Source organism: Micropterus salmoides, unplaced genomic scaffold (genome assembly GCF_014851395.1).
Source record: "Micropterus salmoides isolate LMB-PRFRI ecotype aquatic unplaced genomic scaffold, ASM1485139v1 Ms_hic_scaffold_5, whole genome shotgun sequence".
Taxonomy (NCBI): domain Eukaryota; kingdom Metazoa; phylum Chordata; class Actinopteri; order Centrarchiformes; family Centrarchidae; genus Micropterus; species Micropterus salmoides.
The window spans coordinates 21,855,401-21,868,935 of NW_024044237.1; the positions used below are offsets into that span (position 1 = coordinate 21,855,401).

The 13,535-nt window shown below is 39.3% G+C and overlaps 2 protein-coding genes across 2 annotated transcripts; both read left to right on the forward strand.

Moving 5' to 3' along the window:
* The first annotated feature begins 1,246 nt into the window (after positions 1-1,246).
* Positions 1,247-5,403, forward strand: rap2c (RAP2C, member of RAS oncogene family). The gene is made up of 3 exons (XM_038700142.1): positions 1,247-2,446; positions 3,190-3,475; positions 4,091-5,403. The coding sequence occupies exons 1-2, from the start codon at positions 2,174-2,176 to the stop codon at positions 3,466-3,468; spliced, it is 552 nt and encodes a 183-aa protein (XP_038556070.1). The 5' UTR covers positions 1,247-2,173; the 3' UTR covers positions 3,469-3,475; positions 4,091-5,403.
* A 5,616-nt stretch (positions 5,404-11,019) lies between these two features.
* On the forward strand, positions 11,020-13,184 carry zgc:92907 (uncharacterized protein LOC436733 homolog; the record flags this gene model as incomplete). Its single annotated transcript, XM_038700143.1, is given in 2 exon segments — positions 11,020-11,241; positions 13,022-13,184. Coding segments are annotated over 2 exon segments (244 nt in total), but the record flags the coding sequence as incomplete, so codon positions are not given.
* Between the last annotated feature and the right edge of the window lie 351 nt (positions 13,185-13,535).

Sequence of the window (13,535 nt, forward strand, 5' to 3'; positions counted from 1 at the left end):
ATTGTTAGGCAATACAGAGTTTAAAATATGTCTTTTATTATTCATTAATATAGTAATAGATTATTGTTCTGCCTTGATTTATTAGTGCCAGTGGAGATACAGATAGGAAACATGGAGAGAGAGAGGATTCCTATGGCAACAAAGTTTCCCCAGCCAAAATCAGACCTGGGACAGTGAAGGTACATGGTATGCGCATTAAAGGGAGAGTAAGTGATTCTGCAGGATTGTGTGCCAATGTGTAGAACTCTCTCTGCCCCCTTCCCCCCAGCACTCCTGTGCATGAGCACTAATGCCACTTTTTGCTGATTGGCTGGAACAATGTTGTGTGGCAAGGTCCACACAAATGTTTTCCATTTACAGAGCCAGGGCTGTGTAGGAAAACCAGATTTTTTTTCCAGAGCTGTGAGGAAATATTTGCAATAAATCGAACATTTATGAAATGCAATTGAATAATTAAAAAACAACTATTATCATGCAGTATTAGGATTACTCAGGGCAATAATGGGGGGAGGGTCCATGAAAAGTCTGGAATGAAAAGTTTGTTTTTGTTTGCAATGTGTTATTTCTAAGAAAGTAGTCTCATATCTAAATTAAAACTGATGAATAAATCAGTTGAGAGACTTAACTTTGTAACCCCTAAAAAAAATAGTGGCGGCTCTGAGGCCCCTTTCACCCTTTTACAAAAGGTGCAAAATATACCTTGACACATATTTGCATTGTAGGCTAGAACATAAATTATCAGCAACATAAATTAAACTTTCTAAAGTTTGAATTATTTTTCTTTTAGACCTAAATGCCTTTGAACCACTTACTTAAACTGTGGGCTTGGACACAAAGATAGATTAAATGTACTGAAAATGTAAATACAGCAATGTAACAGTTAAAGCCTAGCATTTATTTGAAAGCTGATTCTTTTTGTCTTGTTTCTGCAAATGAAACACAACTGTAGTGAAGTCTTGTTCAGTTGTCTTTTATTATGCAGTATAGTAAGCATTTTCTCAGTGAAGGGGTTAGACAACTAAGGTAGCAATTTTCATCTTTGACTTAATCCTTGGGAATGATTAATACTTCAATAAACATGAAGAAAATAATCTCTTAAGCATACTCCAAGCAAACCTCATTTAACAATAGTAAAGTAATGGTAGGATACAGTATGTTGAGAAAAGAGGGTTGAAATTACTTGTTTAAATGTGGTATAAACAGTTCATTAGTGACTACCCTAATCACCACTACAGTTTAATGTGTACAGGTTTTATATACAGTCTATGGTACAGTTGTTAGCTCAATTATTTGCAAAAAGTTTTTAAAAATGCATGAGAGACAGGCACGAAGAGAGGAAGGGGGCCACAGAGACTGCTTATGTGTAGGGCCCAGAATTTTGTGCAACGCTTCTGGATAGGAGAGATGTTTGTAGCTCCTGTTAAGCTTTTCCACTATTTAGAGCCTTAGAGCTCATTGCTGTTGAAAAGAGGCTTTTATTGTGAAAACCTTCGCACCGGACGTCTTGTTGTCCTTAGCGGAAACGAGCCTGTTAGCTTCAGGAAATCAGTAGGAGGAAAAAGCTTTCCTTTCTGTAATCAAACCTGTTCAGCACTGAGTCTAACCTATATCGGCGCAGCAACAAACTGCAGCCAATGGACCCTCGGATTATAATATTGAATCTGCGGTTTGTTCATCGATAGTACGCCCGGTTGCCGAGACGCCGGGCTGGGCCGGAACCAGAACCAGGCCCGGACGGACGGACGGACATAACCAGCGACACCGGCGGGCTGGTGTGTGTCTGTGGGAGTTGGCATGCTCTCTGTAGGGGAAGTGTAATCACCGTGACTTGCTGTCTGTAGCTAACTTAGACAGCAAGTTCTCCGATGAGTCCCCGGTACTTCATCAGATCGGGTGTGAAGGCTTGAGGCTCGAGCATGGCACAGAGCTAACGTTAGCTAACGCCAGAGTCAACGGACATCAACTTTTACTCGCTAACTACCAAGGCAACGTAAGAAAAAACAACGAGTATGAGCGCCACACCTGGGTTTGTGTGAACGAGGAGTCATTGTATATCACCGAACATTTGCCAGCTCGCTTGTTAGCTCTTTAAAAGGCCGGATAAATGTTTCTGGAGCGAGTATAGCGGTGTAGCTAAGTCATTAGCAGCTGTTAGCCTGCCTCGACCGCCCCAATGAAAGAATACAAAGTGGTCGTGCTGGGCAGCGGTGGCGTCGGTAAGTCCGCGTTGACCGTCCAGTTTGTCACCGGCACCTTCATCGAGAAATACGACCCGACCATCGAGGACTTTTACCGAAAGGAGATTGAGGTTGACTCGTCTCCTTCCGTGCTGGAGATTCTCGACACGGCGGGGACGGAGCAGTTCGCCTCCATGAGAGATCTGTACATAAAGAACGGACAGGGGTTCATCCTGGTCTACAGCCTGGTCAACCAGCAGTCATTCCAGGTACCTGATGTCACCGTGCACACCTTAAAACCACACACAGGTGCAAACTGTTCATAGCCAGGTAGTTAATCAGGGCATTTAGACACACGACGCTGGGTGTGATTCATGAAGCGAGTGCTGCCCTACACCATCCACATTTTACTTTATTATTCAAAGACGGAAATAAATGTGGATGCAAAAATGTAACCTGGTGACATTCATTTGAAACCAGTGGTGCTGTAGAAAACTTGGTGAATTGGCTGTGTTCTGTGGTACCCTGTTGTATTGCAAAACACAATTGACTATACGCAGCAATGTATTTCTAGCACAAGAGAAAAAAATGCCTGAAACTTGGGAAAATAATTCTTAAAAGCAACAATCAATGCTTTATTGAATGCATAGTGAATACACTGGCAATAAAGCGTTCTGTATTTAAGCAATTTTATAGACACTAGACAAGAAACATTGTTCATGGAATGGAGACTGGAAAAAAAAATTCTTTTCTAAAATCTCCCATTAGCTGTTTCACCACCATACTTGATGATTTGAACTTTAAACATCAACTACTTTTAAGCATGCATACCTGTGCATACTCTAAATATACCTAATATTCTCACTTTTCTAGTGTGAACACTGCATATTGATAATCTGTTAAATTGTAAGGATACTATATTGACATACTGATTATTTCTTATCAGTGCTACAAACTGCCTGTGGTTTTCATGAGAAACCACACCCTCATTTTCTCCCTCTTCATCTTTCAGGACATCAGACCAATGCGAGACCAAATAGTGCGAGTGAAGCGCTTTGAGAAGGTGCCGTTGATCCTGGTCGGGAACAAAGTCGACCTGGAGTCTGAGCGTGAGGTGGCTGGGTCAGATGGACGAGCTCTGGCTCAAGAGTGGGGCTGCCCTTTTATTGAAACTTCTGCCAAGAGCAAGACTATGGTGGACGAGCTGTTCGCAGAGATCGTCCGACAGATGAATTATTCCACGCTGCCGGAGAAGCAGGAGCAGTGCTGCACAGCCTGTGTGGTACAGTGAGGAAAAGGTACAATCACTGCCATTCCTTGTTTTCCTTTGCATGGTGGCGTTCATATTTGTGCCGTGCTAAAAAGCTCTCAAGCACAGTACAGTTGGCTGCTCACTAAATTTACAAAATGTGATAAAATGTCCCAGCAGTGCCTGTGTAAAAATGGTTCACAAGCTTAGGAGAAATGTGACACATGGATGACTGTGTGGCGTTTCAGTGCAGTGTACGGGAGAGGTTCAGCTGGAAGTGAGAAAGACGAGTGGGCGGTGCTGCTCCATGTAAATCGTTGTTTTAGCTTGTTATCATAAGATCGCAGAAAGTATGTGGCATGAAGAACGCAACTGTACGAACAGCTCAGGGGCTAGGAGGGAAAAGACCCTGAAGAGTAGAGACTAGTGAAGCGGATGGTCCTTTGAGCCAAGCTGTAGAAAGAGGAAAATGTGACATCCTGAAAAAGAAAATTACGTTCCAAAACAGGAAGTTCACTTTAGATTCTGTGACAGATGTTGCCTGTGTTAACCATTGCCACACAGATGCATACTGCAAATCACAGTTGTAGCTGTTTAATCTTGTATTAAATATGCTGTTTATTTTTCTCTCTCTCTTTTTTTTTTATTTATTTTTTTTTTATAGATACATCCCTTATCTGGGTCACCACAAGGATTTTGATGAACCATGAACCCGGGGACGACCTGACTTTTGATCCAACACACAAAAACTTACCACAGTTGGTAAAGTTTCTGTTTTAAGGCGGTTTTTGACTGTCTGTCACAGAGCTTCTGACAGGAAAGACGTCAGTCCTATTTTTGATATCATATGTGTTAGAAGACATTTCTGCTGCAACCTTAACGGCCTTTGCAATGACCCGGGATGGAGTCAGACAGACTTTAAATAAGCAAGAACGGCCATCTGTGAATTTCACCCCCCCCCTTTTTTTTTTTTGTCGGACGTGAAATAATAAGCAGGAGTGTTTGTGAGGTTACAGCGTCTTTTTAAAGCTGCTTTAATCACTATTATATACTTTTATTATTACTTGTATTATGTCTCTCAAGTTTGGAATTTGACAAAGTATTTCATAATATTGAAACATTTTGACTTTTAAGCATGCATACATTGACCAGTTTGCTGCCCAGGTATACTGCTCTCTTTATTTTGAACTGACACAAACTACAGCAGTGTTTACTGTGACTTTTTTTTTAGCTTGAGGAAACTTGGACAGGATGTGCGACTTTGTGTGTTAAACCTGTAACATTTACATCAAGTCACTTGATCCACCAATCCGCTTTGCTGCCCTGTGCTTCAAGCATTTATCTTTTTATCACCGCAGTAGCCTGAAGCAGCTAAACTCACCTGACAGAATGCATGCTCGAAATTGAAAATGTTCTACTAAATCAACTTGAGGTGATAAGGAAGAGTCATTTTACTGTTTTTAGCCTGAATCCTGTCAAAATTTCTAAGGCATTTATCGCTTGGACGCAGGTCTTCCATTTTCAGTTTTCTCGAGGAGTCTCTGTGGGAGAATGATTTTGGAACGACCAAAGGAAGCTCACAGTGCATATTTGTGTTTGACTACATGACGTGTGTTGCTTAACATTCAGGAGACGCTGATTTCTTGTCATCAATAACTCCCGCTACGATGTGGTTTGATAAAAGTTCTGGCACAGTTAATCAGATTTAACTTTGTATTTTTCTTTTTCTTATAGTAACCTATTTATTAAAAACTAATGACATGGGTAGCCAGTTTTAAACTTTTGATTTTATACTAGTTTTTCGCTTTTTGTGACTTTTCAGGATAAATGGTACATTGTTTTTTGAAGTTGAGGATTTAACAGAGCCTTAAATAATTTCTGTCTCACCTTGGTCTCATGTTTCTTTCTTTTCCTCAAAGATAAACAGCCGTCGTTATTTGGTAATAAACTTGCTGGCCTTTCTGCCTTTGTCATGGGGCTCTGTTGCAGTATTATCTTTGAATGATACACAACCGGTTCTGTGTGACCAGTGTTAGTTTTCCTCCTGCTGACCTCGATCAGATCAATTCGCAGAAAAGAGTAGTGAAGGAAGCCAAGATTAAGTTTTCCCACTGATCATGTGCAATGTCTCTGTTCGCTCCAGTTTGGGAATCATTCCTCTGTAGCAGTGGTTCTCAAACTTTTTCTGTCACGCCCCCTTTCAGAAACTGAAGTTCATGCCCCCCCACTCCCGCAAAAGTGAACTTTTTATTAATCATGAATAATTCAGAAAATGAAAGTAGGTTAGCAACATATCCTTGCTAGCATCAGAGTAAACAATTTTGCAAATGTTACTGCATGAATCATATTCATGCAATTTTAGGATTGCTCAACATCCACTCCCCCCTGCAGTGGCTCCATGCCATCCCAGCGAGGCCCACCCTACTTTGACAACCGCTGCTCTATAGAAACAGAGACTTTGGTGATTATTTTGTAATTTAAATGAAATTGGCCTGCTGGCACTTAGCCTAACCTGGTCATGCTAATATGAAAGATGTAAACCTTTGAGTTAAAGCCGCTATCATTGATATATTTAACGCTGTGAGGATATTTTTATAATAACAATGTATCGTAGTGATGAGCGTACAGAAAATTATCACCTGGATCAACAGCTGCCCTCTGCTTTATGGAGCTTTTATAGTGAGTTTTACCTCATTGTTCTTTACGGTTTTGGTTCACTCTGCTCTAAAACTCCACTGTGCACTACCTGCTCAGCACCAGCTGGACACAGTTAGTGACCAACAGCTTAACATGGTGGAGCATTTAGCAGCTGAAGAGACATATTTCACTCAGGAGTTGGTAAAGACAAAACAGCACTAACAAAGAGTAAATATTGGTATTAGATTCATCATTTGGCCAGAAACATGACTCCAAATAAATATTAATGTTGCTCTGTAACTTCTGAATGTGTAAATAAGCAGCTGTTTTCTTTTCCTTTTGGGGCACCTGTTTGCTTCTTTCAACAGAAGACTCACGCCCATGTGTAGGATGAGTGTTTGTTGATGTAATTGATCCTCTTGTCCATGTTGGCCTCAAGGAGATCCCTTCATAATTGCAGTTTAAGTGATGGGGGACAAAATCCACAGTCCTCTTTCTGTGTTAATATTATAAAGTTATGAGGCTTCAGCAGTCAGAGTTGCACAAATCAAGACAATCTGTCAATGTTTTTGTCTTTTAGTGAGAAATCCACTCTCTTTCCCGGCACAGTGTTTTCCTCTTGAGTGACACGAACGCGCCAAAGCTTTAACTTACATAAAAATCACAATATGAAGTGATCAAGTACAGCGACCAGTAACTCTTTCAGTGTGGTCATGTTGTATTGTTTTAAGCAGCCTGCTTTTTACTAAAATCTTTAAAACGGTTTGCGTTCTCCAGCCCACACTTCAGCTTTCTGTTTTGTTTGAAATATAGTTTATTTTAAAGTAAGTCTGCCATATGTGGACTAGTGTGACCCCTCATAATATGTGACATTTCTGGTCTGACGAAGAGGAAACAAGGAGTTAAATCTTTTTCTGAAGCCACATTGTCTAAAAATACCAACTCTCAGAAACAAGCTACACTTTCCACTACCTCGTGTGTGTGTGCGCATGCTTGTGTGTTTTCCTGCACCAGACTGGCAGAGTACAGTCGTGTTTTTATTCTTGCATTTGTCACACTTGGTACTGCTGTAGTTTTCACATCCCACGGAGCACAACGCTGGCTCTTCTTCCTCTCGCTCTGCGGTTGTCAGGTGGAGCTGCTGGGTGCTCGCTGAGCCTGTGCATCCTTCACTGAGCTGGCAGCAGGTGCTGTGTGAAGGGGGTGCTGACGTCTCTGAATCAGCGGGGTCACAGCAGCTCCTCCGAGCTCCTTGAGGGAAAATAAGCTCATTTTTTGAATGTCTTGTCCTGGTTCCTGCTGGTTTTTTCCTCCGTCTACACCACAAGAGAGTTGTAGGCATCTTCAAACAAAAACATGCCACTGGGCTGTCTGCTGCCTGTGGTGTACAGTACCAAGCTGCAGTAAAACAAATTCATCTTACACAAAAACATGATTATAACTAAGAAATTAAGGAATTTGTTTAGATTGTAGCTTGGGGTAATTCTTCCCTGGTCATCACAATGTGTAGTATATAAATACACCAAATTACATACTGTTGAAGTAAGAAGTTTACATACACCGTAGCCAAATATATTTAAACTCAGTTTTTCACAATCCTTCACGTTTAATCCTAGTAAACATCCCCTGTCTTAGGTTTAGGATCACTACTTTTATTTATTTATTTTTTTAAGAATGTGAAATGTCAGAATAATAGTAGAAGAGAGAATGATTTATTTCAACTTATTTCTCTCATCACATTCCTAATGAGTCAGATGTTTACATATACTTAGTATTTGGTTGTATTGCTTTAAATAGTTGGGTCACTTGGTAACTTGGGTCAAATGTTTCAGGTAGCACAAACTTCTCACAATAAGTTGCTGCAAATTTGGTCCATTCCTCCTGACAGAGCTGGTGTAACTGAGTCAGGTTTGTAGGCCTCGTGCACAGTTTTTCAGTTTGGCGCACAAAAATTCAGTAGTATTAAAGTCAGGTCTTTTTGACGGCCACTCCACTACCTTGACTTTTTTTGTCTTTAAGCCTTAAGAATGCTTGGGGTCATTGTCCATTTGGAAGACCTATTTGCGACCAAGCTTTAACTTCCTGGCTGATGTCTTAAGATGTTGCTTCAGAATATCCACATCATTTTCCATCTATGTTGTGAAGTGCACCAATCCCTTCTGCAGCAAAGCACCACACAACATGATGTCGACACCTCCGCTTTTCACGTTCAGGATGGTGTTCTTTGGCTTACAAGCCTGACTTTTTTTTTTTTCCCTCCATACATAATGATGATTGCCAAACAGTTCTGTTTTTGTTTGATCAGACCAGAGGATAATTCTCCAGAAAGCAAGACCTTTGTCCCCATGTGCAGTTGCAAGCCATAGTCTGGCTTTTTTATGGCGGTTTTGGAGCAGTGGCTTCTCCCTTGCCAAGCTGCTTTTTAATTTATGTTTTATTGTGGATATACATACTGTTGTATCTGTTTCCTCCAGCATCTTCACAATTTCCTTCGCTGTTCTGGGATTTATTCACGCAACAAATTATGTTGCTCTCCCCTCCAATTAACTCAAAGGATGCCAATTAACCTATAAGAAGCTTATAAAGCCGTGACATGATTTTCTGGAATTTCCTAAGCTGTTTAAATGTACAGTCAGCTTAGTGTATGTAAACCTCTGACCCACTGAAAGTATGATATAGTGAACTATAAGTGAAATACTCTGAACAGTTGTTGGAAAAATGACTCTTGTCACGCACAAAGTAGATGTCCTAATAGACTTGCCCAAACGATAGTTTGCCCGGATGAAATCTGTGGAGTGGTTAAAATATGAGTTTTAATGACTTCAGCTTAAGTGTATATAAACCTTCAACTGTAGAAATTTGGTGTGTTTATTTTGGGATTGATTAATTCAGTTGTAAGACATTTTATTAATTCCTGTTTTATTATCCAGTTAGATCAGTTAATGAATGCTTCCTAACTGTTTCACACTTGTGGTCCTCCACATATTAGCAAGGTTTTGGTGATTTGCAGGTTAAAGAAGGTTGAATTGAATTTGGTTGACAAGACACCATTGTTACGTATAATATATATCATATAATTTTAACATGAACACTGTTGGGTAGGTTAACTGAGAGCAATTCATTGCATTTTATAAGCTCATTGTAGGTTTTGTGTTTCAAAGTTTCATGTAAAGTAACTAAAAACTACATACACAATATGAGACGCTGGGGTGACATATTAGCCCAGGAAATTGATCTGTGAGGAAAAAGATTTGTGGTTAACTGAACCCTGGGCCGGTTCACGTCCTAAATTACCAACAGTCCGGTCACGTTGTGCACAATTATTCTTTTCCAGGAGCTCTGGATACCAACCAGTTCTCCTTTGCTGGAATACTTTCTGGCTCCGGGTCTGCTTTGTGTCAGTTAGTGTGGTCCTTTGATTAAACACAAATTCATCTAGGAATATCGACCACATGAGCACAATATCACCTTAAATAGTAATGACCTTTAAACTAGAATTCAAAGGGCCTTAAGACTGCAGAAATCACAAGTAATGACACAGTGAACCTTTACCAGATGGCTAATCCAACCTTACCCCCAGCCACTGTCTTACTTAGTCATACTTTCAATATAATGGTGCATAAATTCAGTACTTCATCCTGTTACAGATATAAACTAACTGCGTTGGTATACTTTTCATGTAAGTATCGTGGGAACTGGGGAAGGCAACAACAAGAGGAGCGGCCGATGGCATACTGTTTACAAGTCAGTTTTAAGTTACTCTTAATGTAATTACACACAGAATTTACAGGAAGATAGAAACACATGTACAGCTAAAAACAAGGGCAGCCGAGACAAAAAAAACTACACATAGAGCTACTATGTACATACTGTGCAAGTAGGTGAAAAAAATCTATAAATTTATATAAAAAGCAACAGTGACAAACAACATACAGTGTCTCTCTCTATATGTATTACTGATGTATTTTTCAGTGAGATCTAGTCACCAGTTAGGTTTTTTTTGTTTTTTTAATATATATTTTTAACCATAAAGTGAAACGAAATGTCACTTCAGTCTAAATATCAGGCCACAATATAATGGCAGATAATTAATTCAAATTGAGAGAGTAATAAAAAGCTTTTAAATTATAGGTTTTTGTAAATTATTTAATCACATTTGGTTCTTTCTTTATGCAGCGGCTATTAAGAAAACGAATGCAGATACTTTATTTTATTTTATTTACCTGTATTTAACCAGGCAAGTTAGTTGAGAACTAAAATTCTTATTTTCAACCATGGCCTGGCAAGAGGAGGATGTCCTCTTGATGGGACACAAGGAAAAAAGATTATGAAAAAATAACATGGACATACAGATTAAAGCAACACAATATACAAGAAACATAGTAAAACATAAATACAAACACATTTCACAATGGGAAGCAAGGCAGCAAGGGCAACATAATAGGACCTTGGTGAAAGCAGCATGGAGTAAATGTTATGAGGGAGTTGAAAACACATGACAAGGTTTTAAAATCGATTAGGTTAGTGTCTTCAAGAGATTTCCTAAAAGCAGATATGGAGATGAAAGTGTCTAGTTTTAAGATATTTTGTAGGTTATTGCAGTCATTGGTTGCTGCATGTTTGTTTGGAATGAGGAGCGAATCTGTAAAAAGTGTCAACATATTACATCTCCCGAAAGAAGAAATTACAAAGAAAGACAAAGCAAGCACCTCAAGGCAAGAAGCATAAATAGAAAATGGATAATAATGATATATGATATATTTTACTTTGCCATTAGGCTATATTTTGATTAAATATATTAACACGTTCAGTGGATCGATACATTTCAACCAAGCGGGAAGCTTCTTATACAGTCCCTGATTTCAACAGGTTATAGACTGGTATTTTTCCACGCCGCATAGTGAGACACGTGACTGCGCCTTTCAGCTCCGGGCCTCTAGGTGGCAGCGTGACGTTTGTCACAGCGCTGCGACGTCACCGGTTGGAAGCGGAAGTGGCTGTCAGGTCTGTGGCTGTAGATGAAGACGTGAGAGGAGTCTGAAAAATGTTTAGAAATACTTATAAACCTGTAAAAAGGACAGTTTTACTCCAGCAGTCATGAAGACAGTGTTTGTGACCGTCGGCACCACAAGCTTTGATGACCTCATTGAAAGCATCACGTGTCCAGAGACAGTTCAGGTGAGTAAGACGCTAACCGACACACCTTACCTATCGTTACATGTGCTGCTAGTTTCCTTTTCCATACTACAAAATACCAATAATACTGCTACGATGTATTATGTACACTCAGTGGTGGAAAATGTATTTATTATTATTTATTTTTAAGACATGTGCCTTCCATGTGGGAGACAAGGGTTCGATTCCCGACACTTAACCCCAAGCTTCAGGCGTGCGACCTCTTGACATAGCACATATGGGTCACTTTCGATAAAAGCGTCAGGTAAATGTAATGTACTTAGTTACTTTCCACCACTCTGTATACTGCTAACTGGAATTTGAGTATAGGCGTTGACCCTAGAAAAGCTATCAAATTAATAGGTGTTATTTTATAACATTAATAAGTTGTTATTTTATAACATTAATAACAGGAACTGTTGAATGTAATTTGGCCAATGATCATGATATTACTTACAACTCAGATTGATAAGTCAAAATGTTTGCTGTCACATGCTAGCACTTTTTCAAAATATGTGCTTCACAGTATTAAACCAGATTACTATTAAACAATGATATGAAATCAATACAGAAATAAAATTATATAATAATAAAGGAAAGGATTTAATCAAATACTTAAAAAACACATGTTAATTATAGGCCAGACTAAACAAATATGATTTAAGATTTCCTTTAAGAAACACAAGGTTATCAACCACCTTGAGATAGTCTGGGAGGTATTTCACAGTTCAGGGCCGTTGAACCTGAAACCTGAACTTGGACTGACTAGCAGGGATGTGTAGTAAGTTACAACGATCTAAGGGATCTGGCTGGAACATATCTAATGATCACATTGCTGAGTTGAACAGGGACAAGGTCATGGAGACATTTAAAGACTAAAATTAGAATCTTAAAGAGACACACATCCTGTGCAAGGGTTTTGTATTGTGGTCTCCCCACTGGTTCTGATCAAGGTCCTAGCAGCAGTGTTTTGTCCTCATGGACAACAGACCATAACACTAATCCTGGCGAGTTAAAACAATAGCTATCAGCTAAAGAGAGCGCTGTCTCTATGCATGCTAAACTAGTTGTAATTTTCTTTCAAATCTTTCATTGACGTCATTGTTCCAGAGTTGCCATTTATTCGACACCTGTTAGCACACATCTTGTATCTTCTTCTGTTTGAGCAAAATGTTTATATTGTGTTAATTCCTTATTATATACTTACTTATATCACCCTAACAAGCCGTTGAGATTGGTCAGTAATTACAAACTCGTGCTGTACAAGCCAAACATTGTTCAAACTCTGAGATCTTTATTTTAAATTCTTGTGGAGCTCCCAAATTATCCAAAGATGCCGAATTTGATGGAATAATGCAGCCTGAAAAACAAGTCTTTGGTCTGAATAGGTCACTCAATGTAAACATCATACATCTTCTATAAAGCGCTGGAACACGGTGTAGTGTTGAATAAAATCATATTTTCAACTGTAGCTTTTTAAATATTATGAAAACTGTACGTTAAGAGGTTTCAACTTTACAATATGCACCTATGCACATAATACACTTAAAATTGCCACTCGGCTCTAAGTGTTAATGATCTGTGTGGAAAAAAAGAAAAACTATTGTCTGGTTCTTAGGAAATTAATCTAGAGAGTCGGCGCAGGTGACTCAGACCTGCTCTTTCTCATGATTAGGGGGGAATACTTCTAGTCTTCACAGAGGTTTTTAATATTTTGTGTGAAATTACTTTGGTCAACATACCACCAGTTTTATAATGATGTATTATTATTTTCTACCCACAGGCTTTAAAGGCTCGTGGATATGAGCGTTTGGTTCTTCAAGTTGGAAGAGGATCTCTTCTGCCTGCTGCTGACAGCTGTCCACACGTCAGACTGGAGGCTTTTCGATTCAAAAGCTCTATAGCAGAAGACATCGAGCAGGCGGACCTCGTTATCAGCCATGCAGGTGAGTAAAATACATAGATTGTATATAAGAAGTGGACATACCGTAAAACTTAAATTAATAGCCGAGTCCCAAATAGCCTCCTATCCCATTTACTGGCCTGGTGTGGGAACACATTTTGACAAATAACGCCTGCCTCAATTTAACGCCTGGTCTAGTTTTTATAGAAGTTCTTTGGATGTATAAAACCTCTTAAACCCCGCAGGGTTGCCTGCTTTAGCTGCTTCTAAGCTGCTTAGATCATTAATACAAATATTAATGTTTAAATGTATGGTCAAAATGTCCATATGAACATGCTACACATCGTTAGATTGGTTAGATTCTCCACAATTCAATAGCTCAGTTCATTACGGG

Coding starts and splice junctions, on each gene's coding strand:
- rap2c (XM_038700142.1), top strand. CDS start 2,174: ATGAAAGAATACAAAGTGGTCGTGCTGGGCAGCGGTGGCGTCGGTAAG. Junction 2,447..3,189: donor TCAACCAGCAGTCATTCCAG/GTACCTGATGTC, acceptor TTCATCTTTCAG/GACATCAGACCAATGCGAGA.